The sequence below is a fragment of the Giraffa tippelskirchi genome, chromosome 7 (assembly GCF_054371585.1).
Source record: "Giraffa tippelskirchi isolate mGirTip1 chromosome 7, T2T-mGirTip1v1.2.pri, whole genome shotgun sequence".
Classification (NCBI taxonomy): Eukaryota; Metazoa; Chordata; class Mammalia; order Artiodactyla; family Giraffidae; genus Giraffa; species Giraffa tippelskirchi.
Window position 1 is genome coordinate 160,972,666 of NC_137281.1, and position 26,669 is coordinate 160,999,334.

Consider the following 26,669-nt stretch of genomic DNA (forward strand, 5'->3'; position numbering starts at 1 on the left):
TGCTGCCATTCCAGCCTCACAACTCAGGTTCAAGTCCAGCAGGAGAGGGACAGTCTTTCCTTGCAGCTCCCATCCTATCTGGAACACTTCAGGTCACATGCTCATTCCTGACCCTCTGTTGGAGGGGACAGCTAGATGTTGACTGGCCAGGCCTGAGTCACATGCTCCAATTCCAGCAACATGGGAAAGGAGAATCCCCCACCAACATCAGGGCCGGATCTCCTCGCTCCAAGGGCTGACCCGTCCAGGGTGGCCCCCAGCGCAGAAAGCTCCCTATTCTATGGACTGAGTCTTAACCTCTCTCTGGTCTGTGGGGTTTCATGAATAACACAAGCCGTGGGTCCATTTAAAAATCATTTTATTATTAACATCATCTTTCCATTTAGCCAAGTGTCTGTCATGTATAAGGAATGTCGGTAAATATTCCATTTGAAGCTTCTTTGTACATATTTCCATCGATAAATAAACTCTGAATTCACATAAAAAAGTTAAACTTAAATAACTCATATTTCCTTCTCTCGTAACAGGCATATATTGGCAAAATATAAATATTCTTGGACTCAGGCTTTGTTCTAAGTGAGGACAGTAATTTATCACATGGTACAATTATTGACAACAAAACCAAGAAATTGTCAGCTGGTGTCCTGGCTTGAACTAGTTACTGAGGTGGGAAACAGAAAATTCACATTTGGTTTCTGGGCCAAGGACAGGGCGAGAGTGGTGATGGGGGGGAGAGAATAGTTTTCTTTACAGCTCTGATAAAAATAATCTGTTCTGCCACTGAATTTTAACTTTGAATATATTCTTCTACATTTGCGGATTAATTCCATAATCATGTTACTTAAAACTCGGATGTCAACTAACAAAATATGGCACGTAATCCATTTTGAACCACGTCAGTAGATTCGAAAACTATCATGGGGCTGGCGGGAACGGCAACAGAAATGCACGTGGAGGGCGGTGACCGGGGGTCGGCTGGGTGAGTCCACGGCGGTCGGTCGCACACTCCTCCGGGGCAGCTCAGAGCGCGCGGGGGATGATGGTCGGCGGGGCGGCTCAGAGCGCGCGGGGGATGACGGGGAAGGGCGCGTGGGGGCCCTCAGAGCGCGCGGGGGATGACGGGGAAGGGCGCGTGGGGGCCCTCAGAGCGCGTGGGGGATGATGGCCGGCGGGGCAGCTCAGAGCGCGCGGGGGATGATGGTCGGCGGGGCGGCTCAGAGCGCGCGGGGGATGACGGGGAAGGGCGCGTGGGGGCCCTCAGAGCGCGCGGGGGATGACGGGGAAGGGCGCGTGGGGGCCCTCAGAGCGCGCGGGGGATGATGGCCGGCGGGGCCGCTCAGAGCGCGCGGGGGATGACGAGGAAGGGCGCGTGGGGGCCCTCAGAGCGCTTGGGGGATGATGGCCGGCGGGGATGCTCAGAGCGCGCGGGGGATGATGGGGAAGGGCACGCGGGGGATGATGGTCGGCGGGGCCGCTCAGAGTGCACGGGGGATGACGAGGAAGGGCACGCGGGGGCCCTCAGAGCGCGCGGGGGATGATAGTCGGAGGGGCCCTCAGAGCGCGCGGGGGATGACGGTGAAGGGCACTGCGGGGCTGCTGGCCTCCAGCTCCAGGGCGGTCAGGAAGCACTCGGTGGCCGCCGCGTCGTTGCCCTGAGCCTGCAGGACCTCGCCCAGGCCGTTCCAGACCTCGTGGGCGGTGGAGTTCACCTGCACCGCATCCCGCAGGATCTTCTCGGCCAGACTGTAGCGGCCCAGCTGGTGGAGGATCAGGGCCTGCAGAGGCAGACAGACAGACAGACAGTCAGAGAGACGTCGCTCTGGACTCCGAGCTGTCCCTGAGCTTCCGCCTTCCACACGTTCCTCAGAGGCAGGCAGGTGTCTCCACCGGGCCGGGCACAGTGGAAGTTCAGGTTCTTCCTGCGCTCAGGGCAGGAGTCAGAAGGATCACTCAAACCATGAACCGTATGAAGTCACCAGCATTCAGCCATTTGTGAACAACAACAACAAAACGATTATTTCAAAAGGTTCACCCAGGAATGCACCATGTGGAATGGCCACGGTTTGTCTGTGCTGACTCACGGGTCACAGCTGACACCCGCCCGCACAGAGGGCTGTTTGCCATCTTTTATTTTTTTTAACCTCGAGAAAAGTCACACCAAACAGAACAGAAATGTCAGTTGCTCACAGTCCCCTACCCTGGCCGCACCCCCAACCTCACTGTCCCCTCCAGGCTCGGCGCCCTGCACAGCTGTCACTTCAGTTTTAATCAGAGCGGACATGTTGGTCGCCAAATATTTCATCCTAATCGTGTTTCCAGGTTGTGCGTCTCCACAATTGGTGTGTCTGCATCTTATCCAACAAACACTCTCCTTTACTCAAGAACTCCCTCACGGGGAGACACCCAGGCTTTCCGTTCTCAAGCGAGTGAACGACCCCCCCCTTTCACATCGGCACCAGGCCGTTCGGGTTGCCTCATTCCACGTCGTTGGGGCTGAGCAGGGCGGGCGGAGCCCTCCTCGCCGTTCTCTGCTTTCAGGGTGTTTCCGGGCCATCTTGGCCTGCACTGCTTCAGACGAGCTTCAGGGTCACTTTGTGAGTCCCTCTGGCTGTGCGTGCACAATCGCTGTAAGAGCAGTGATCTGACACCTTTACATAGCCTCGTCTTCCTGCCAAGAACACGGCCTGGCCTCTGGGCCTGCAGACCTCAGCCCTGTATGTTCTCTCCGTGCCTCATGTGTGGCAGGGCTGCGGCTGCCCTGGTTCTCTCAAGGCTGCACCTCACCAGGGACCAAGGGCAGAACCAGGCCATGCAGGCCCAAGGGTCGGCTGTGGCCTGAGCCACAGCCACCAGCGCCCTGAGCCTGCACTCCAAGGGCTCCGGCCTCCGAGATGAGCTCCTGGAGTGGGTAGGGGCACCTCGGCAGGCAGCGGCCAGGCCCCGAGGCCTGTGGCCTGGGGTAGTTCTCAGGACCAGAAAGCACCCTGATAGCCCAGAGCCGTCAGTACCTCTGAGCACCCGACGCGGGGCTGTGAGGCCGACCCAGGGAGCCTGTGGTTAGAAAGTGACGGCCTGGGAGACCCGTGGCCTCAGTGCCGAGCGTGACGCCTCGGTCCTGGCGGGGGGCAGGTTCCTGAGTGAGGAGGAGGAGGGCTCGGGCGGAGGGAGGCTGTCCTCCCTGGGCAGAGGACAGTAAGCCCCAGGGTCAGGTCCACTCTCTCAGAGGGGAAAACTGCAAGGAAAACAGCATGTGTTTCCTTTCTTAGTAACATCATATCTAATGATGTCACAGGGGCCTTCTTGGGGGCTCAGACAGTAAAGAGTCAGCCTGCAGTGTGGGAGACCTGGGTTTGACCTGGGTTGGGAAGATCCCCTGGAGAAGGGAAAGGGAACCCACTCCAGTAGTCTTGCCTGGAGAATTCCATGGACAGAGGAGCCTGGTGGGCTACAGTCCATGGGGTCACAAAGAGTCGGACACAACTGAGCATGCAAGTACAGCACTGCACGACAGGCTCAGAAAGGCCCAGTGTCTCGTCCGAGGTCCCAGGGTCCAGGGATGTGGAGCCTGCAGGCCGGCCTGAGGCCCCAGTCCTGTCCTCCCACCTCGGCTTCTCAGCACTCACTGCTGCCGCTGGCACTTTGAGAGACTGGCCCTCGGGCACCAACCCAGTTCCATCTGAGCAGAGCGGCGCCCGCTGTGCTGTGTCCCTCCCAGCCCCTCCTTCCTGCAGCTGCGATGGGGGTGGCTCCCCCCCAGGGCACAGCCTTTCTCCCATTTCTCTGCTGTTCGGGAGCACCCTGCGTATTCGCTCAAGGACCGGGGGGCTCTTGCCTCCCTCCGGGGGCCACAGGCCGGCGGTGATCTTTAGGCTTGGGGTGGCTGCAGACACCGAAGGACTGGGGGTCCTGTTAGCCAGAAAGCAGACCCATGAGATGAGACTCAGGAGCACCGGGACCCCAGACTCAGGAGCACCAGGACCTTGGTCCAGCGGGGCCTGGAGGTGACTGCTCCCAGCAGCGACGCTCTGACCCCACCCTGCTGCAGTGGGGACAAGGCCACCAGTCCCCTAGCCAGGAATTTTGTTTCGAAAGTGGCAGGCTGCTGGACCTTGGGGGCCCCAGGGGCACGTGGCAGGGGCAAGGGCACCCCTCCCAAAATGCCTGCAGGAACCAACCGTGGGCTAATCCGACTCACTGTCCTCAGGGCTGGCCAGCTAAGGGCATTGTGATTCTCTAGAGTTCTTACTGGCTTGGGAATTTCCAGCCCATTCCTGGACTTATATTTCAAACGTAGGAACAGGCTCCCATTTCCAGATGACCTTGAAGCTTCCTGAACAATCTGTTTAGTGGAATTAATTCCTAAAGCCGGGGCAGCTTGGGGAGGCATCACAGACTTGCCAGGGGCTGCCAGCTCACACTTGGCGAGGGAATGAAAAATCGGCCTCTCCCCGGTCCCCCAGTGAGCCAAGGGCAGCTCGGAAATCAGGCACATGATGAGACCAACCAGAGCAAGCTCTGCCTGGGGGCTGAGTCGTTGCCAGGGGCCAGCATTGCTGGCAGGTTGGCCAGAGGTGGGCTGGCACCTGGACACGCCTGGCCATCGGGACCGATGCGCCTCCGGAGCCCCTCTGCTGCACGGTGAGGGGCTTCTATGTGCCCTTGTGCCCTGACGCCCCCTTCATTCTTCAGGTCCCACTTCCTCTCTTCTCTGAAGATCAAGGCCTCACCCCTGAGGCTGGCACTCCGCTGTGCTCACCACCAGCCAGGCCCTGCTTGCTCCCAGAACAGGCCTCTTGGCTCATCCAGGCCGGTCTGTCAGCCCGGGTACTTCTGCAGGACGCAGTGTCCACCCCCCTTCCACCTCCCCAACTTTGGTCAGTCCCATCCGGCCCCTCTTGCTGGAGCTCTAGTCCATCTGCCTGAAGCCTTGACAATCCCAAAGTCCAGACCATACCGCCCCCTTAGGCAGCACTGTGCGTGTATGTGTGTATGTGTGTGTGTGTGCGTGCACGCGCACACACGTGCGCGGACATGCACGTGCGTGCTAAGTCACTTCAGTCGTGTCTGACTCTTTGCGACCCTATGGACTGTAGCCTGTCAGGCTCCTCTATGGGACTCTCCAGGCAAGGATTCTGCAGTGGATTGCCAGGCCCTCCTCCGGGGGATCTTTCTGACTGAGGATCAAACCCACGTCTCTCATGTCTTCTGCATTGGCAGGTGGGCTCTTTACCACTGGCGCTGCCTAGGAAGCCATTAGGCAGCTCTACCCAGCGGCATATTAAAAAGCAGAGACATTATACTTTACCAACAAATGTCTGTCTAGTCAAAGCTATGGTTTTTCCAGTAGTCATGTATGGATATGAGAGTTGGACCATAAAGAAAGCTGGGCCCCAAAGAATTGATGCTTTTGAACTGTAGTGTTGGAGAAGACTCTTGAGAGTCCCTTGGACTGCAAGGAGATCCAACCAGTCCATCCTAAAGGAGATCAGTTCTGAATATTCGTTGGAAGGACTGATGCTGAAGCTGAAACTCCAATACTTTGGCCACCTGATGCAAAGAGCTGACTCATTTGAAAAGACCCTGATGCTGGGAAAGACTGAAGGCAGGAGGAGAAGGGGACGACAGAGGATGAGATGGTTGGATAGCATCACTGACTAGATGGACATGAGCTTGAGTGGACTCCAGGAGTTGGTGATGGACAGGGAGGCCTGGTGTGCTGCAGTCCATGGGCTCCCACAGTTGGACACGACTGAGCGACTGAAGTGACTGACTGACCCAGTGGCATAAAGCTCCCACCTCCAGCCCTCAGCCGAGCAGGAGACAGAGAATTCGATGAAGGATATATTTCATTACCTTAACAAGCAACCCCTGCCCCCATTAAAATCACAAAGACTCACTGAGCGACTGCCCAAACCCCAGCCATGCATTGGGGACACAGATGTGGGCCAGAAGCTGTCCTGCTCTCAAAGCTGGGGACCCGGTGAGAACCCCAGCGTGACCAAGCTGTGTGCCCGGCACCGGGCTCTGCCTCAGCCGCCGGAAGACTGCACTTCACCCCCACGGTCTGCGCGCCAGGGCTGTGGTGGACAGGCCGGCTCCTGCCTGAGACGCCTCTGCCGGGATAAGTGGGGAGCTGAGATGCGGTTGCCGCAGCTGGGCCCCCGCTCCTCCTCTGAGGGGAGACATGCAAACGGCCTGCGCCTCTGCCAGCCGTGCCGATTCCAGGGCCACCAGAGATGGGGGCCCGCTGGGGCCGGCCTCCCAAGCAGACAGGAGCCCGGAGGAGGCGACTCTTAGTCCCTCTCTTCAGGCGCAAATGAACACAGCTAGCTAAGCTTGCAATTATTATAATCAGGTGTTTTGTACAAATAAGACCTTGGTGAGGCACCACACTGGAAGTGAGGGATTAAATTAAACCTGTTCTTTCAAAAGAGACAAAATGGACTTGGCGGGTTTGAGGACAATCAACGTCTTCCTCATTCACATCTTTTATGTGCGTGTCGAGACTGCTGCCCAGGGATGGAGCCCCTTGCTGCTTGTGGGGGCGCCGGGCGGGGGCCCTGGCTCTGGGAAGCGCCTCTGTCCATTCCCAGGACAAAAGCCCCTTGGAGATTTTTTTTTTTTAATTTAAAACATGTATTTATTTTTCCTTTTTTTGGCTATGCCATGAGGCCTGTGGGATCTTCGTCCCCTGACCAGGGATCACAATGGTCCCCCTGCGTTGGAAGCAGGCCCCCAGGAAAGGAGTCCTGCCTCTTGGAGACTTTAGACATCACTGCGGGGCTCGCCCAAGTGCCAAGCCAGTGCTCTGCCGGGCTCAAGGGCGTGAACGTGCTTGTGCCCCTGGGGGTGCAAGGACAGAGGGAGGGAAACGTCCAGGCAGATCCCTGCCGTGTCACGCGCTGGGGACGGGGAAGCGTTCCCCTGGCCCCCAGGAGCCAGGGCCCCGTCTGGATCGGGGCTGACGACCTGGGACCATCTGCGGCAAGCCGGCGCGTCTAAGGCTTCGCACAGAGACAGCGAAGGCTCCCGGTGGAATCTGTGTGTCAGGACCCCGGGCTATGCGTGGCAGCGCTGTCTCAGCTAGGCTCCCTTCAGACAAAGACAGAGCTGCTGAGCTGGCCGCGATCCTGGCTGGGGCTGTGACTCGGGGGGTGCCCTGGGGTGTCCAGACACCAACCACTGCTGGGGGCTCCTGAGCTGGGGACCCAGCGGCAGCGGCGGACAGTGTGGAGCCCCCAGAGGGTGGAGGCAGGTCACAGCGCGGGCCCCCAGCTCCCCAGCACTCCCGCGAGTCCCAGCTCCACCACGGACTCAGGCGACTTGCTCAGGTTCCAGGGCTCTGCCTCCGTAATGGGGACCAGGACTGAGATGCGGGAGGGCAGCGAGGCCTGCATGAGGCCTGTGAGGGCTCAGTGCGATAAGCCTTCGCTGAACTGTCCCCTTGGTCAACGATTCTGAGCGTCGCTGCTCCCACTAATGACTGCGGGGCAGGACGTCCGCGGCCGGATGGTCTGTCCCTGCCGCCCCTGCCGCCCCCTGCCGGGGCTCTGTCAGATCAGGGACCGTCCGATTTGCCTCTGCCTGTGCGGTACCCAGGGCGGCCCAGGCACCCGCGAGGGCCTTGGTCAGCATCTGTTGGATGGATGGAGAGATGGGTAAGGGGACGGAGTGACGCTGTGCGACGGTGGAGAGGAGGGAGGTGGGGGGATGGGAGGCCCAGCTCCCTTCCCTGGACGTAACCCTGGCACCACCGGGGCCAACCTCTCAACAACCCTCCCATCCGCAAGCTTTGCTGGAAGAAATGATCACACTGCGAGTCAGACACGGCATGCCCCGAGCCCTCGCCAGTATCCCCAGTGCCCCTGCAACCCGGCTTCAGGAGAGACGGAGAGCCAGCCTCAGTGATGGAAGCGTTACGTCACCTCTCCATCAGGAGGTCTGAGCGCCTCTCTGACTTCTGTGCTAGAAAGATGCAGGAGGCGTCAGCTTCCTCCCTGAACACCAGCGTAAAGGCGGCAGGGGGCTGCTGTGTCTCTTTACCCCCAGTCCTGCCCCCAGCCCCAGCCCCGGGACTTGAATTACTTTTATCTGTGTCCCGAGGTCTGGGTGTCCCGCACTGCATCCAGCGGGACCCTCAGAGGCCAGGCGGGACCCCCAGAGGTGATGGGAAATCCTGGGTCCAGCCAGGCAATCTCGCCATCGGCTGCAGCCTGAGACAAGGACTCACAAATTCAACGAGCTCGCACTCAGAAAGACCAGCATCAACATCTCCAAAGCTCAGCGTGACGCACTGACCTAATTGAAGAAATGTCAGATCGAGCCAGCCCCACGTGATATCAAGGGACATCCTCCAGAAGGCAGCTCGGGGCAGCCTGTGCAGCTCAGGCTGGGGTGGGGGGCTGGTGGGGATGAAGGCGGGCGGGGGGGGGTCCTGGGGTCCCCAGAGGATGTGCGGATGCTGGGTGTTCTCCTCACTCTGAGGCCCAAGAAAGCTCTCAGTCACCTTCCAGACCATCCCCAGACTCGCTGCCCTCGCTTTACCACTGCAATCGCATGCCCTGTTGCTGCGACCGAGAAGGACCTCAGCGCCTCCACCAGCCCTCGGGAGGGCCCTGGAAATGACCTCAGCACCTCTGCTAGCCCTCAGGAGAGCGCCCGAGAACGACCTCAGAGCCTCCGCCAGCCCTGGGGGGGGGGGGCGGAAATGACCTCAGCGTCTCTGCCAGCCCTCAGGAGAGCCCAGCTGCGGGGACCTCCGCCCCAGGCAGTGCCTTCCGGGGCGCTCGCCCAGCTCCCCATGCTCTATCCCCTGGAGAAGGAAATGGCAACCCGCTCTAGTATCTTTGCCTGGAGAATCCCATGGATGGAGGAGCCTGGCAGGCTACGGTCCACGGGGTGGCAAAGAGTTGTACACGGTGACTAACACACACACACACGGCACTGCTAAGCTGACGGGCCTCCTGGGAGAAGCCGGAGGCGGGGGGCCCTAGAGACCCCAGCCTCATCCTGCAGTCCCAGGCCAGGACCCCTTCCCCACAACCCTGACACACCCCGTCAGGCCCCTGTCTCAACCTGTCCTCAGACGGGGGGGGGGGGGGTGGTGTCATGCCGTTGAAGCATCACTGCACTTGGGTCTGAACATTTATCACCAACACAATGAAAACAAAAACCTGTCCTGTTACTTCCAGCAAGGAGTCCTGGCCTCCCCTGGGCTGGGAAGCGTCACAGTGGTAGAGGGCAGGTCTTCTCAGGCCAGCTCCGCCGTCCACCACCAGCTGTCCAACTTAGGCAGAACCTTCTCTCTAGCCTCTTTCCTGACCTAGAAAATGAAGGGGTGGAGGATGTGATCTCCAGATGAAAATTCTAGGGTTTGGTCAAATTTTCTACCCAACAAGTATTTTTTGGATCATCAGCTATATACCACCAAAGAAGAACTAAAGAGCCTCTTGATGAAGGTGAAAGAGGAGAGTGAAAAAGTTGGCTTAAAACTCAACATTCAAAAAATGAAGATCATGGCATCCAGTCCCAAAACTTCATGGCAAATAGATGGGGAAACAATGGAAACAGTGACAGACTTTCTTTCCTTGGGCTCCAAAATCACTGCAGATGGTGACTACAGCCAGGAAATTCAAAGATGCTTGCTCCTTGGAAGAAAAGCTATGACCAACCTAGATAGCATGTTAAAAAGCAGAGACATTACTTTGACCACAAAGGTCCGTCTAGTCAAGGCTATGATTTATCCAGTGGTCATGTATGGATGTGAGAGTTGGACCATAAAGAAAGCTGAGCACTGAGAATTGATGCTTTTGAACTGTGGTGTTGGAGAAGACTCTTGAGAGTCCCTTGGACTGCAAGGAGATCCAACCAGTCCATCCTAAAGGAAATCAGTCCTGGGTGTTCATTGGAAGGACTGATGTTGAAGCTGAAACTCCAATACTTTGGCCACCTGATGTGAAGAGCTGACTCATTTGAAAAGACCCTGATGCTGGGAAAGATTGAAGGCGGGAGGAGAAGGGATGACAGAGGATGAGATGGTTGGATGGCATCACTGACTCGATGGACATGAGTTTGAGTGGACTCTGGGAGCTGGTGATGGACAGGGAGGCCTGGCGTGCTGCAGTCCATGGGGTCGCACAGAGTCAGACATGACTGAGCGACTGAACTGACTGAACTGAGCTACATACCTGGTGCGTATCTGTTCTTTCAGGGCTTAAACTTTAATTGGAGAAACAAGCAGAAAACACGGCAGGGCGGCCTCTTTCCTGCCGTCAGCAGGGCAGAGTGCCCACGGCGGGCCAGGAAGGGCTGCCTGGTGGGGAGGCCCTCCAGCAGTAAGACGGACACAAGCAGGAGCGCAGCCCCGGAGGCATGGTCCCTTCCACCGTGAGGCCCAGCGTGGGTGGGAGAGAGAAGGGGTCTCTGTCTGAGTCTGGGAGACCCTGGGGACGCCCGGCTCAGTCCCCAGGGACCTGTGTGCCCTGGGGCCCAGAGGGCGCTCAGTAAACGCTGCTCGTCTGCAAGGCAGCCCGGGCCCCTGGTGCTCAGTGGATACTGAGTGTGGGCGTCATGCCCCGGCTCCGTCACCTGCTCCCTGAGGAGGGCTGGCACCCTGCACGTATGGGGCAGGGAGGGCGTGCCCTGCAGTCCCGGCCCTGCAGGCTCTGTCAGAGCCTCAGGACGGACACCAGCGGCGTGACAGGCCTTGATGCCCAAGGCCCAGTGATTTCCAGGCAGTCCTGCAGGGCCGCCAGCCGAGGTCCCCCTGGAGGGGGCACGCTGCCCGCCCAGACGCGAGGGCGCCGATTCCCTACCTGTTGGGGGACGTGGTTATCCTGGCCAGTGGCTGCCCATCCCCGCCAAGCGCTGGGCATGAACTATTTTTCCACATTTACGCAGGAACAAACAGAAACGATAAGACACTGTCTGACAAAAGGAGAACAGGAATTGATAAACCCTGGAAAATTCTTTTTCCACTAATAACAGGAGGACTCAGCACACAGAATCCAGGCAGGAAGGCGGGTGGGGGCTCCGGGGCTGCGGGGCGGGGGTCTGGAGGGAAGGTCCCACCGCCCATTTGCTGGGATGCGGGGGCCCCTGTTACGTCCGCCCTCCCAGGCCCCCACTTACCCTCAGGGCTGGCTCGGCAGTGGACGCGGAGCAGCTGCTACCGGACCCTCGGGCTGCAGAGCCCGTGGAACGGATGGCCTGGCCTCCTCACCCCCACACAGCCGAGGCCTCACGCTGACCGCCTCAGAGACAGAGCCAGCGGCGTCATTTCCTCAACACTCCCCCGTTCCCGGTGGGAAGGGTCAGGGACGTGGCCGTCCCCTGCAGAGAGGCCTTCGGGGCTGAGCTGAGATGCTGGCCACCTGCCCTTCCATGCACTTCGATGCCAGTGCCTTGAAGTCTGCAGGCCACGAGCCCGTGTGGGGAACTCCCCAGCGGACCCCGAGGGTGGATGGGTCACCTGGATGGAGGGAGGAGGTCAGAGGCGTCAGGGGCAGCCGCTGCAAACCGCGCCTGTGGTCAGGCCACATGACGTGCGCATGGACTCAGGGAAGGGAAGACTCACTGGTCCCTGGAGGCTGCTACTCGCAGGCAGGGGGACCTGCCCTCGGCTCCGCCGCCCAAGGAGAGGGGGTCTAGTCTCAGCACCCTGTAGCCCACTCAGGGACCCCCGCTCTCTATCTGGGGGGCTTTGCTGAGAAGTGAGCCCTACCCGTCTCCCTGAGGGCAGGGGCCCCAGGACACCCAACATCCACCTTGCCGGGCCCCGGAGGCCTGGGCACATCGCGCGGTTCTCGTAGCCACTTTCTGGAGCCAAAGGAAGGGGCAGAAGCCTAACAGCCGCCCGGCAGGCGCTCCCCCGGCAGCCTTGTGAGAATGGGGTTCTCATTTCTGCAGGACAGAGGCCACACTGCCATCCAGGGTCGCAGGAGTGGCCAGTGGATAAAGCAGAGCTAGAATGCAAACGTGGGTCTTCTTGGCTCTAAAGGGCGCGCACTGCCAACCACCCCGGCTCCCACCCCCCGCCCCCCATCAACGGCACCGCGTGTACCCCCAAGCCTCCCCTCCCGGCCGTCTCCACGCAGAGGGGCCAGGTGATCCCGCCACGTCGCTCCTCCAGCACGGCCGCCCGTCCCCGGGGGCTCTGCCTTGCGGATGTCCCCTGCTCCCCTGTCCCCTGCCTCCTAAACCGTCTGACCCGATGTCACGGTGTGCAGCAGACTGGCTCTCCAGAAGGAAAACGCCCTGTTCGAGCGTTCGCCCCTTTCCGTGGTATGAACACCCACTCCGGGGCTGAGTTCACAGGACATCTCTGCAGGCAAGGCTGCGAAGCAGGGGGTGGCGCGGCCCCCGGCACTGAGGGCACCTCCACGTCCTCTGACAGCAGGAGCCCCGAGGGCCCCAGGAAAGGGCCGCGCTGGGGCCGGGAGACATGCCCGCCGCAGGGCCGGAGCTCGCTGTCCTGCGGGCAGGGGCGGGTCAGCCCCAGGACGCTGCTGTCACCACGGCTGAGGGCAGAAGAGGAGAAGCCGCCCGTCTTCTCCCACCGTCAGGCGATCTGACTCGACAAAGCTTGTGCTGAGTCACTTCAGTTGCGTCATTCTCTGTGACCCCGTGGACTGCAGCCCGGCTCCTCTGTCCATGGGACTCTCCAGGAAAGAACACTGGAGGGGTTGCCATTCCCTTCTCCAGAGCATCCCTCCGACCTGGGGATTGAACTTGTGTCTCCTGCATTGCAGGCGGGTTCTTCACCACCGAGCCCCCGGGGGAAGCCCTGGCCAAGCTGAGGGTGTCGGTGAAATGCCCTCGGAATGCCCCCGCACCTCTGTCTCCTCCCCTCAGCCTCCAAAGGCTCCCTGGGCACCTGGCCTCCTGAGCCTGCCCCCTAAAGCCGGTGTCCCTGTGAGCCGGGTGGCCTGCTGTAGCCATGGTGGGCGCTGGGCGGGGGTGGGGTCAGCAGGAGGAACGGGGTTGCAGCGGCAATCGTTCCAAAGGCAGAAGCTGATCCGTCCCCTCAACCGTTCCAAAGGCAGAAGCTGATCCGTCCCCTCTGTGTGAGACACCCGGCAGGCGCAGGTAGAGAGATCTAACAGCGTGTGGGAGTTCTAATTAGAGAGCCAATTATAACTCCATTGACCTGCCTGGCTGTGACAGGCCTGGAAAAATGCACGTTTGTCCTTAGGAAGAAGCAGAGTTTGCTTCTGGTTTGTTCCAAGAGATCCCCGCGGGGACAGCTTGCTGGCACTTTGGTTCCAGCCTCCTGCATCTGCCCGGATGCCTGCAGCCCCGACACAGGGGATCAGAGGGAAACTGCGGGGACTCTGGTCCCTAAGTGGGGGCTGCTTTCCGCCACAGGCCTGCTTCGCGCTTCTGTTTATGAAGAAAGACACAGCCTTGTGCCCATGGGCTCCCCTGTGGGGCCGGGCAGGCAGTTTCTGCTTCATCTGGAAGGACGTCGGCAGGCATTTCAACCACGGGTCTCTTCGAGACGGACCTCCTGGCAAGGCCGGGTCCCAAGCTTCCTTGCAGAGACCAGCCCTCTGATCATCAGCTTGGGTCACCTGCCCTCCCTGGGGAGGCTGACACCTGGCAAGAGACTCAGGTCTCCAGGAGACACGGAGAAGGGACGGTGCACGTTTCTCCGGAGAGCCAAGGCCACGTTCACTGTCAGACACCAGGGGTCTAGCTGCAGTTAGAGGCAGTGCTGACATGGAGCAGGGGCTCACGTTTCCTGCCATCTCCTGCCACACAGGCCTTCTGGAGGACTCAAGGATGCTCTGAAAGGCTTGGAAGGAAACCATACCTGCAGAGGTGTATCTTAAGAGACCGGTGTTCTGTAAACACCAAGCAGCTGAGGAAGGGGAGAGAGGGGCCCACATGACCGCCAGCGACCTGGCAGGAATGAATGAATGCCAGCGACCTGGCAGAGGAACCGGGGAGCGGGCGGCAGGGATGGGGTCCCGGGAACCAAGGCAGGGGGGCTGTCGAGCTAGCAGAGCTCCCGCAGGGTGTCCCCGAGCGCCCAGAGCTTTCTGAAGGCCGAGGCCTCGGCCCGAGCGCCCAGAGCTTTCTGAAGACCGAGGCCTCGGTCCGACGGCTAGTCGGGTGGGGTGGCGCTTTCCCCAGCAGGCCGCTGAAGCCTCAGGAGGCCCCGGCAGCCTTCCCACCCAGCACCTCAGCCTGGAGCCCCTGTGCGCCCGCACGGTGCCCCAGGAAGCAGGTCTCTAAGAGCACGGTCTGCGATGACCGGCCCCTGAGCAGGCTCCCAGTCTCCACCTTCCCAGAGCCTGCGAGTTGGGAACCCGGGGATCCTTGGCATTTCATCACTGATGCGTGTGGCATTCCTTCCTTCTAAGCAATTAGCCCAAAGACCTAGGGAGGACATCGGGCTAGAAGTTTCCCCCAGGTTCTGCTTCTGGTTCTTATTCACCAATATCGGTGTCCACCAGAGTGGACGGGTGGCAGACGAAAGCCTGGACTAAAAATCCCTCATCCCCACCCTACCCCCTTGGCAACAGAAGGGATGCCAAAGACAGACCCAGGGACGTTCCTGCACACGCCCAGACCCCCAAATCAGTGCTGAAGCGTGTGGATCTAGGCATTTCCAGGGCTCGGGCAGCTGTGAGCGGGGAGGCCCCACGGGAGGGAGACATCCCTGGGGGAGCTGAGAGGCAGGAGAAGAGATGGACGCTTCACACCACGTGGGAGCAAAAGAGGAAGGAGACGGGGTCATGCCCTCCGACCCCTAAAAGGTGGTGAGAAATCCTCTCCTCCCACCAGAACAAAGGGCTGAGTTCTCTGGGGCCAGGGTCACCGTGCAGGAGTTTAGAAAGCTGATCCATTTCACCCCCACCCCAGCCCAGGAAGGCAAGTGCTAGTAACCCATTTAACAGATGAGGAAAGTGCTTAGGAGCTTCAGTTGCGTCCAACTCTTTGTGACCCCATGGACTATAAGCCCACCAGGCTCCTCTGTGCATGGGATTGTCCAGGTAAGAATGCCGGAGTGGGTTGCCATGCCCTTCTCCAGGGGATCTTCCCGACCCAGGGAGCGAACCCGCATCTCTTATGTGTCCTGCATTGCCACATGGGTCCTTTACCACTAGTGCCATGGGCATGAAATCTTCAAAAGTGATGGAGTCAGGATTCCCGGGGGGGCGGGTCTTGCCACTCAGCGCTGTCCCTCCCATCTGCCTCAGCGTCCCCATCTGTAAAAGGACTTGCTTGGATTAGGGAATCCCATGGGTGCTCTAAACCCCAGAGTGCCCTCCACTCTCCAGGGAGGTCCAGGTCCAAAGGCTTTCATCTGCCACCCGTCCACTCTGGCCCCTCATCCTTGATATCGGCGAAGAAAAACCAGAAGACTGGGGGAACTTCTAGTGGGAGGTCCCCCCTAGGCCTTTGGGCTAAAGAGTTTGAAGTTCAGACTGTCAGAAGGTCCAGACCACACCAGGGAAGACATGGCCCAGACAGAAAGTCCAGAAGCACTAGTGAGGGCGCATCTTTGAAACCAGCACCAGACGATGGGGGGCAATTTAAACATCAGGCTGGAGGCGGCCAGCCCAGGTGGCCCCAAATGCCCCTGGGAGGAAATGGGGGCTGCCTCGCCACGTCCTCCGGCTGAGTTCAGAGGTGGGCAGTGTAGGGAAAGATGCTCAGGAAGTCAAGAAAACAGCAGGGCTGAAATCCAGGGAGGCCTGAAATAAGGAGGGAATTAAGAACCAGCATTTGGAACACAGGGTGACCCTGGTAAATGAAACAAATCCGGACCAAATTACTGATCCAAGCTAGGGAGCAAGAACAGTGGCAAGGCAGGAAGGTGGTGGAAGCGAAATGTCAAATTGTCCTGGAAGAGTGGAGCAGAATTTCTAGGAATAAGTGGTTTGGGTAGGCTACGTCAGATTTTAAATAATTTTAGATCATCATTACTAATGAGACACTGAGCCACACTGCCTGTAATTAGTCATCTAAGAGTACAAAATAGAAAATAGAAATCAACAAAAGACCCTGATGCTGGGAAAGATTGAAGGCAGGAAGAGAAGGGGACGACAGAGGATGAGATGGTTGGATGGCATCACCGACTCAATGGACATGAGTTTGGGTGGACTCCAGGAGATGGTGAAGGACAGGGAGGCCTGGCGTGCTGCCGTCCATGGGGTTGCAAAGTCGGACACGAATGAGTGACTGAACAACAAGAGTACAGCACAGAAAATAGAAATAAACACAGAATTCTTTCCTTTTGTTCCCTTAAATTGCTGCAAAGGAGCACCTGGCGACACAGCTTGCATTTCAGAGCCTGCGCTGGGTCTGTGTTGCTTCTGGGTCTATGACTTCAGTCCTCAGTGAAATCAGGGGTGGCCTGAAGCCACGGAGCCCTGGCCAGCACCCAGAAAATGCTGCAGTGGGAGGAAGGACCCAATAATGAAGCAGAAAATGTCTGCAGAGATGATGCCTGCACCAAATGAGGCTGTTGGGGCTGGGAGGATGCCTGGGGTGGGGGGTGGGGGGGGTGGCGAGAACAAGGCCACAGGCCATACAGGGCTTGTGCGGACGCACAGCCCAAGTTCCAGAGTCCCGGGCAACACACTTTTCGCTCCAGTGACGACACACGTGCCCAGCGAGCTGAAAATGCTCTAAGCTAAAGGACACAGCTCCAAAAGGAAGTGAAGACGTAGCTGGCGCCATGAAAACCTCTCAGTTACCTGCTTCTTCCCCTAGGCCATTTCCAGCACCCTCCCCCACTCCCTCAAACGCACTCTCCCCTGGGTTTACCCACGCCCCCCACCCGCTTCAGCAGACCCGCTCTGTTTCTGCCACTGCTGTCGCCTCCCACCCAGAGGCAGGTGCGTGCTAGGGCGCTTCAGTCGTGTCCAACTCTGCAACCCCATGGACTGTAGCCTGCCAGGCTCCTCTGTCCATGGGATTCTCCAGGCAAGAATATCGGGGTGGGTGGCCATTTCCTCCTCCAGGGGATCTTCCCCACCCAGGGATCGAGCCCAGGTCTCTTATACCTCCTGCATTGGCAGGCGGGTTCTTTACCTCTATCACCACCTGGGAAGCCCAAAAGCAGGCACTCTGCAAACCCAGTTAGGGCAACTTGGTTTCCCCTTCCCTTCCCCAGAGGAGCCGCCCTCTAAGGGAGCTGTGAGAGCAAGGAAGATACCCTCGTGCTGTGGAAATAAGGAAGCTGCTTCCAACTGGGTATGGGGGTGGGGGTCAGAGGTCCCTCAGTCTGGGACCAAGAGCAGAGGTGGTTTCCCCGGGAACGGGACACCAGGCCCACGGTCTGTGAGGAGAGCCAGTAGGAAGGGCTGGGTCACCATCAGGAGACCAGGGAGTGTCCTTGGGGAGAGAGGATGGGGGCTGAGCCACAGAAACTCCACAGGAGAGTTCACTCGGCCCGGGGGTGGAGTCTGGGTGTCCGCTGTTTTCAGACAGCAAACGATGCTTAGTGATCCTCGCGGGGCGCACAGGAGGCTGTCCCTCTCTGGGCTGGGCTGTCTCCAGGGGGCGTTACCCGGGAGGCTCTGGTCTCAAGGGAAGAAGGTGGGTGAGAAGTGGCCCCTGAAGAAGCTCTGTGGCGGGAGGGGTGCTGCCTGAATCAGCGCAGCCCCTTGGTGCCAGCGTGTCAATCATCTGCCTCCACGCCCCCCGCCGCCGCCCGGGGGACCACCTGAGCCTCCCAGCACCCGGGTCTGGGTCAGGCCTTGGGGCCTGGCACGGAGCTTGGCAGGGAACAGGGAGAGAGCACAGGGCTTCGACCAAGGACGGGTGGCCTCTCAGTGAGCTGCCATTTTGGTCTCTGGCCCGGAACTAGGTCTCCTGTGGGCGTGGCAGGCCTGAGGGCCCCCGCCAGGCCAGCACACCCGGAGCCCCGCCCTGAAGCCCAGCACATCCTCCTGAGACCGTCCTGAGACCCCGCCCCCCGGAAGTTCCATTAATTAGCCCCGCCTAGGCCTCCACGTCTCCCCTCCCGGTCCCCACCCCACGTCATTTCCTGTCCTTGTGGCCGACGCTACCTTGTGCCAAGGCCGAGCCAACAGAGAGCCTGTGAACCCGACCGACGAGAACTAGCCTGTTCGCACGGGCTCTGCTGAGTCTAGCAGTGGGCACCCAGGCTTTGGGCCGGGCCTTCACTCACGAGAGGGGAGCGGTGACACCTGTGAAGGGCACGGTCACCTGTCCCCCGCCTCCTTCCCAACCCCCAAGCCGGCGGCCACCCCCTAGTCCACACGGCCACTGCGCTGCCAGGCCGGATGCCTCCCCCAAGGAGCAGACAGATCCGTGGACAGACAGCTCCATGTCGGTTCAACCAGTGCTTCCAGGGAGGAAGGTCGAGGGGCTGACACCACCCAGGGTGGGTGGGCGGGTGCGGGGCGAAGAAAGGCTCCCTTGTGGCAGTGACCCCCGAGTCGGCTCCATGAGAGGCTCCAGCCTTCCTGCCTGCAGGCCGAAGTCTGTGCCTGTGCAGCCTCTGCCCCAGGCTGAGGGCCCACCACAGCCTGGCCACGGGCCATCATCCATAGCAGTCCGATCTGGCCCGGCGTGGCTGCCCCTGAGCCCAGGCAGAGGTGACGCCTTCTGTCTCTATCTGAGACAGGTCAGGCCAGCAGAGGCCTCTGCTGTTTCCTGACCCCTTTCAGCCAGAATGACCAGGGCGACAGGCTCGAAAGCCACAGTCAGAAGTAATACTCGAAAAGGAAAGTACCACGCTTCTGGCCAAGTATGTGCCGTGATAGGTTCTTATTTCGGCTCCTCTGCTTGCTGAAATTCGGTTCAGGGGGAAAGCCACTCCCATGGTCAGCTCCCCCAGGAAAGAACTCCCCTCAAATAGACGCAGAGGGGCCTCCACCACGGGCAGGTGGACCTGAGCTAGTGCTTAGAGAGCCTGCGTGACTTGACCTGCAAAACCACACCACCGGACGGTCACTGTTAGTATTCCCATTGTACAGCTGAGAAAATGGAGGCACAGAAAGACTGGGCCAGACAGTCGGGAAGTGATAAAGCAGGCACCCAGGCGAGCTGGCCCCAGTGCCATGCTCTTGACCTCTGCACTGCTCTATTGTTTAAGCTCTAGACCCTTAACAGACTTGACCTTCCAGTCCTGGCTCTGCTCCTAACTTGAAATGTGACCTGGGGCAGGTCACCAAGCACAGTGTGTTTCCCATCAGTAAAAATGAAATTCTCTATTTCACCGCATCTTGCAAGAATAAACATCAGACATGGAGGATGAGGTTTTACATTTCTTTTCAGAGGTGAAGATTATGTTCATGCCGAGGATTCCCAGTTCTCGGAAGGGCCTGAAGCTGTCAGAGTTGCTAAGAGGCAGTGTGTACCATGAAAGGGAGGCAGAGGAGCTGGTTGGAGAACCAGCAGCTGGTAGGAAGCCCTGCACTCTCCTCTCTGTTAGTCTGAGCCCCAGATAAACAGCCAAGAACAACAGCAGAGAAACGAAGGCCTGTACGCTTTTCAAAGAGGGCTATCAATAGCACATAGGCGCGCAGAAAGGGTGGCCCTCTAAATATTTCATTAGTCTTTCTTTAAAGCAAACAATTGTCCTCCTTATGTTTAAAAGCAGTTTTAAAATCCTGAAAGTAAATGAAATACAATGAATGGATGATACAGCCTTCTCACTAGGCTGCAGTAGAGTTTTGTTCCCTCCCAATCATGCCTCCCATGCGAGGAGAGAAACTGATACTTTGGAGGAAAGAGATCAGATTCTAAGGATGAGCGTTTGTAAGGGGAAGGACATCTCCACTCTGCTCCATTACCTTAATTGTCCCCGGGTCTCGTCTAGAGTAACAGGATCAGAGTTCCCTTCTCTAAGACTGGTTTCTCCAAGGCAAAGATGCGTAGCCCTGCCATGTCTGTCTGTGCCCTGGGCCCCAGGTTCCCCTCGCTAAACTGATGGATAAATTAGATATACAGACTCAGCTGCCATCTCTGGTAAAAGTGTTAGTCGCTCAGTCATGTCTGACTCTTTGCGACCCCTCAGACTATAGCCCGCCAGCCTCCTCTGTCCATGGGATTCTCCAGGCAAGAATACTGGAATGGGTTGTCATTCCCTTCTCCAGGGGATCTTCCCACCCTGGGGATCCAACCTGGGTCTCCTGCATTGCAGGCAGATTCTTTACCATCTGAGCCACCAAGGCCATCTCTGGAATCACCCTGAAAAGTTCGCCAGCTTCCTGCTGTCTCTCTCCTCCAACAGGGGTATCCACTGGAAAACATGCTTCTAAATAATGAAATATGAGACACAAGCAATTTCCCCCAAATCTCATGAAACAGATGGACACTTTAAAAGAGCGAGAGGAAGAAAAACACTAGAGTTTCGTAATTTAGCGGCACAAGCTGCCTGCCTCAAGCAAGCCGGAGCTCACCTCCTTCCCTGGATTCAAACCCTCCCTGCCATCCTTCTGGCTTGTCATGCATAATGGGATGAAATGTTTTCCCTCAGTAATCAAGCCTGTAAGCTTCTAGACAGTTAAAAGAAAGCTCTGACTTCAGAACGATGTTGTGAGCCTTGTTTTGGTGCTTCCGGCTCAAACTTTAGAGCCGTGAAAGCAACTGAAGCTGTAGTAACCATCCAGAACCTCGCCTTTCAGGTCCTCCTTCCAGACCCACCACCAACGGGGCGTGCCCCTGGGTATTTCTTAATAAAATGCACTTTTCCGATGGCATGGCTGTTCTCTGCCAGCCTCTGCGACTCATGTGCTCCTGAAATGGAACTCCGACCCATGTCTTAAGTTCTCATGCTCGATGTCACTGCAGATTTCCGATGTTTCAGAAAGCCTAAGACGGGATTTCCCTGGACGTCCAGTGGTTGGACTTGGCCTTCCAGTGCGGGGGATGTGGGTTTGATTCCAGCTTGGGGACTAAGATCCCACCCACATGTCTCAGGGCAAAAAACCCCCCAAAAACATAAAGCAGAAGCAACACTGTAACAAATTCAATAAAGACTTTTAAAGGAAGAAAGAAAAAGAAAATGTAAGATCATGGAGGAAACCCTCAGTGACAGCTTGTCCTGGAACCTTAGCCTGGAGCTCACGCCTCAGTCCAGCCACAGAGGTCAACCAGCACTTCTGGACACTTGATGCCCAAACAAAAAGCTTGTTCTATTATTCCACTGGCCCTTTATTATGGTGATCCCCAAACTGTCTTTCCACTGAGCAGGAATCCCTTCCCACCTCACTGATGGGTCCTTTCTGCCCTGCAACCCACCATCAAGGGGCCCTCCAGCCAAGGCAGGCAGGCGGGCCTTCACCCTGTGCCCACAGTGGATCGCCTGCCCCTGCCCCCACCGGTCTCTTTTCCCCATTGTCCTCCCCTTTCTCTGGGAGCTCCACCACTGGCCCTTTCTCACTGCTTCCCATGGCAGAGCAGGAGAAATTTACCAGCTCCTTGGTCTCCCAACTACCCTCTTTTGAAGGACAGCTGGCCTCTGTCCCTGGACAGGCATCCAGCCTTGTTGTGAGACCTTCGACATTCAAGGGCATGGCCCTGAGAACTTTCATTCTATTTTCTTCCTCTCAGCATTGGCTCTGAGATCTTTGTCCACCTCAGTTGGAGGCCCTGCCCCTGGGGCACACATCCATCCTCTTCCTTCCTGTGGTGGGGGGCAGGCAGGGCCCCCTTGGTCCAGTCCCTCTCCAGCTCAAGTCTCCATAAAGCTACACAGGCACGTCTGCCCACACGCCGCCCTGCCGCCCTCAGCAAGCCCTGGGCGAGCCCCACCATCTGCTTCTGATTTCACACCTTTTTTGACCAGTTGAGCGCAGTGGTAATGTGCTCCAGGATAAGTCTATTTCTCAGCAACATTTCTCCTCTGGTCTTACCAACATCAGCTCCTGCACATAACCCTCCTGGTCTCCTTCCACACTCACCTCTCCCTTAAAGGCTTTGTTCCTTTCTCTCCCCCTCATCTCACATTCTGCCCTTGAGAGTCCAGGCTGACATGATCAGAGAGCAAGCAGATGGCCCTGCTTGCAGAGCCTGTCCCTGTTCTGGCCATCGTGGCCCTGGTTCTGAGTCCGGCCCGTCCTTGGCCTGGGTGGCATCACCCAGGCTGTTCCTTTGCCCTCAGTTCCCTCCTCTGCCCCCGACGCCCCATCACAGTGTTACTGGTATGGAAACAGTCGCTCCACGTTTCATTAATTCATCTTGGGTCTTGGGATTGAAAGGCTTTTGAACCATAGCATGCAAATGTATGTAGATTTATACACTTATGCAAAAATGATAATGAAAATATGCCTTTAGATTTTCTGGAAAAAACGTCTGATCGCTCTATGAATCCTTCCCTTGTCAACAGCATGACTTTGTAATTCCTCATCCCATCAGCTCACTGTTCCCTCACTATCTGCCCACACTCAGCTCTCTTATCTTGTGCTAACTCATTATTAATATTAAACACATTATTTCTCTTCTTTCTTCTCGCTGTATGTGAATTTAAATGCATCTCTGAAGGCTGAAACTATTAGAAAACTGTCGATTTTCGTTGGAGTTTCATGTCCATTTCTGTTGTCAAGTCTGACCTTGTGTTAACTTTAATGCATTTAATACTTTAATGAAAACCATCTGCCTCCAAGTTGTTAATGCTTTTTTAACAATATTACTATGCTTGCATTTCTCTGCAGTCATGCAGAGCTGGGCTGGTGGAGGGGGCTGGCACACATTACCACTAACTTGCTCTCAAAGGGAACAAATAACCCTTCCTCAGGGAACAAGCTCATGTTCCTGACTGGGGACCATTCCCCATGTTTATCATCAGCCTCTGATCTCCACCTATGACACAGAACAGGGCTTCCTTCTCTCAAGATGGCTCCCTCCGACCGTCCCTCTGCTCCTCTCCTCTCTCTCTGAGCATCAGGGCTGATGCAGACACACTTTTTGCCCTCTGGGTTTTCCCATGGCCTGCAGTCAGCCTGCAGGCAGTTCCTTCCTTTGGAACCCCTTCGCTTGCTCTTTGGGGGTGCGGTCCTCTTTGCCACTCAGGTTCTTCAAACTCCTTCTAGTCTTGACTGCTGACCTCCGGCCTGGCTGGCCAGGCCAGCCTCCCTGGTCCTCCCATCACTGCACAGCCTGCTCCCTGAGAGTCAGGCGGGTGCTGACACTCACATCTGTTTTCGCCTCCTCTCCCACGTAAGTCTAGAGCCCTGACCCTTCCTTGGGGTGTGACCTGGTGAAAAGACAGCCTCTGGTCTCCCTGCTGCCCCTTGGTCTTCACTTCGTCCTGATCTTTTCAGGCCCAAACAGCCAGTGCTTAGTCGCCTGGTCAGGTCTGACTCTTTGCGACCCCATGGACTGTTGCCACCAGGCTCCTCTGTCCATGGGATTCTCCAGGCAAGAATCCTGGAGTGGGTTGCATGCCCTCCCCCAGAGGATCTTCCTGACCCAGGGATGGAACCCATGTCCCCTGCATTGTCAGGTGGATTCTTCACCACTGAGCCACCAGGGAAGCCCATTGAGATGTATTAAGGGTTTATTATTATTATTACAGTTTTCTACTGGTGAGACCTCTACGGTAGCTAATGCCTCCGGGCCAGAGAAGGCTCAGTCACGGCTCTGGATCCAACGGGCAAGGCTCCTCCATCAACCGGCCCTTGCTCACCAGCTCTCCTGGCCTGGGCTCGCGGCCGCTCCTTTCAGAAGGGAAAGCATCTGGCATTTGTCAGGGAGCTCAGGTGTCTTGACAAGCTCCAAAGGTGAAACCGAAAACTTTCCTGGTCCGATTTTCCTATTTGATCTTTGTCTCATGTGTTCCCCTTGGGGATGAACAAGAAATACTTCTCTGAATAATTTATAGGCCCCAGGGTAGAAACACGCTGCCTCTTTTTAATAAAAAAGCTGGGTACATGGCCTTGATTATACCTCTTCTGTGATACTTCAGCCAAAGCAGGGAGATCTTAAAAGCTCTTTACAAATTCCTTTTAAAGTAGTGAGACAAAGATAAAAAGCCATGTAATATTTCTAATCAAACAAACGAATGTTTGCATAATACATAAGATTATTTATAAAGCTGTATTGAGCTATGAAAGGCTCATACAGGAAAGCTGAAAAAACTAAACAGCTGTAATTATTATAAGGTCCAACTTATTTTTAAAACTGAACATGACTGTCTTCGGTTTTCTGCTGAATGAGCACCTACTGGGTGCCGGCTCTGCTGTGCTCATCATGTGGATCATTTCTCGGAGTTCTCACGAGTGAACTGGGTAAGCCACGGCTCAAGGCACAGAATCACCGAGGCTCCTGGGGGTATGTGACCAGCCCACGGCAGCCCAGGACCACAGACGGGGCTGAATTGGAACCTAGATCTGACTCAGAAGCGTACACATCCCATGGTCTAACGCTCAGCGCCCCGGCCTTCTGTTGAAAACCAGTCGATGCTGCTCGGTTCTGTCTACACTTTGCGATGTTACTGTGAGCAATGGCGGGAGAACCGAGCCTTTGGCACCCTCTGGAGAACATTTTACTTATTGATTACAAAACCGTCTCCTCTTAGCCCTGGAGAGAAACTCACGACCTCTCTGGGTGCAAGCTGAATGTTTTCATTTTACAGGAGGCCGGGGTGACTTACCTGGGTCCTTGCAGTTCAGGGAGGCTGTCCCCCTCCTCTGCCCGGATGTCCCTGCCACCCAGTGGCCTCGGGGACAGGCTGGGGTCTTGGCTCCCACCAGGTAAGGGCCCCCAAAAATGTAAAGTGCTCTGACTTTTGTCCTGCAGGTTCCCCAAGGTGTGGACACCCCCAAGGGGGCTGCTACGAACAGCGCAGAGACCAAGATGACAGTGATGGCACCCCGGGCCGCAGGAACGTGTTCATCAAGCCCGGAGCCCAGGGCGGCTTGGCCGGCTGGCCCGAGGCCTCTGACCCAGACTCTGCCCTCACACAGCCCAGGTGCCCACGTGGGGCCGTGTGCTGCCTGCTCCGAGGAGCTCCACCTGGACAGACCACCACAGGGATGGTGCACCCAGACCCCCGGCCGGTCAAGTGCATCCGGAACCAGCACATGGGCTGAGGGTCCAGAGCTGCCGGCTGCTTCCAAGGGGAGCCCCCAGACTCACCAGCCGCTGCATGCTCTTCACATGGGTGGGGCTGATGGACAAGGCCTCCTCGTACCACCGCCGGGCCTCGTCCATGTTCCCGCGGAGCTCCGCCACCTGGCCGCGCATGTAGAGGACGTTGTGGGACATAGGGAAGAGGTTGGCAGCTTCCTGCGTGCAGGCCGTGGCTTCTGCGGGCTTCCCAATGCCGATGTAGACTTCCGCTGTGAGGACGAGAGCACAGGCAGATGCCATCCCGGGTCACCGCCCCCTAGATGCCCTGCAAACAGCTGGGGCTCCGGCTGGGACGCTGACCTCCCCCGAGGGAGCCTGACAGGGGCCCGTCTGGAAAGCCCAGGGCCCAGAGCCAGCCCCACCCCAAGTGGCAACAGCCGGGTGACAGTCCTTCCTGCCCCTGATACAGGCACGTGAGTCATGGCCGCGGGGCCTCCGAGGAGACACTTGTCACCACCAAGAGGGGCCTGAGGCCTGCCCCCAGAGAACACCCGCCCCCAAGGACACCCGCCCCCAGGGGACACCCCCCCACTCAGGGACACCTGCCCCCAGAGACACTCACCCCCAGGGGACACCCACCCCCCGGGGAATCCTGCCCCCGGGCCCACCCGGGACAGTGGCCCTCAGCTCTGACGTCCACAGAACAAGGGCTGGCTGAGCCCAAGGACGGGCAAAACAGAGGTGCACAGCCCCTCAGCGGGCAATGGCGCTGCCTTTCGGCGGGTTCTTCTGATGCCCACAACTGTGACAAGGGCCGCAGGTGGAGGCTGACATGTCTGTGGGTATGAAGTCAGATGGCTGCTCGGCCCGACCCCGCCCTGGGCCGAAAGCCACCGCACCCGGGGACTATAAACCGAGACTGACCCAGCGCTTTGAGACCCCAGGCTCCTCGTCCACCTCAGCCACGTCCGTCCGTCCCCCACTCGGGGGCCGCCATGCTCTGGGCCCACCGACGCCCCTCCCAGCTCAGGGCAGCCCCTTCCCTTCCTCACCCGTCCTGCCCTGACCACTGCCCTCTGTCCCGACAGAGAAAGCTGTTTCTGTGCCCATATCTCCAAGTTCCACACATACTAATATGTTGTGTAGAACCGGATGCACACAAGAATAGGAATGACGGAAGAACCCAAGAGAAAAGGACTAGAAAACGTCTCCTTTTTCTCATGCACCTCTGGAGTCATCTCCCGGAGGCAAGGCCTCCTCCCCGCTCCTGTCTCCCCCAGCCCCTCCGTCTGTCCCGCACAGTCGCCGCCAGACCAGCCTCCCCGGCAAACCCTGGTGGGGTGGCCCCTTCCTCAGGATCTCCCGCTCCGGGAACCCCTCACTCCCGCAGGCGCCCGGTGTCCCCGTTCCTGCATCAGCTTCGGATCCTTGCCAGGCTCCCGCTCTGTGCGTCAGCCGCGAGGCTGAGCACTGGCCCCCGCGGTCTGCCTTGGGCTCAGGACCGCACAAAGGTGCCGGGCAAGGGGGGTGGTCACCGAGCAGCCTGGGCCCTGCAGGCCAGCTGTGCGCCTGGCGCACGTGTCCCCTGGAGACTGAGATGCTCCTCTCACCGAGGTGCCTGCACCGAGGGGCTCCAGCTGCCCACAGTGCCCTTCTCTGAGACCTGCAGG

At 57.9% G+C, this 26,669-nt stretch overlaps 1 protein-coding gene across 11 annotated transcripts in view; it reads right to left on the reverse strand.

Moving 5' to 3' along the window:
• Positions 1-341: 341 nt before the first annotated feature.
• TTC7B (tetratricopeptide repeat domain 7B) overlaps positions 342-26,669 on the reverse strand; it is a 255,906-nt gene continuing 229,578 nt past the window's right edge. For all 11 annotated transcript variants that reach the window (XM_081510892.1, XM_081510887.1, XM_081510886.1 and 8 more), the window contains 2 exons: positions 25,066-25,268; positions 342-1,775 (listed from right to left, as the gene is read on the reverse strand). In XM_081510892.1, coding sequence (XP_081367018.1) covers positions 1,554-1,775; positions 25,066-25,268 — 425 coding nt within the window. In that variant the 3' untranslated portion in view covers positions 342-1,553. The remainder of the gene's footprint in view (positions 1,776-25,065; positions 25,269-26,669) is intronic.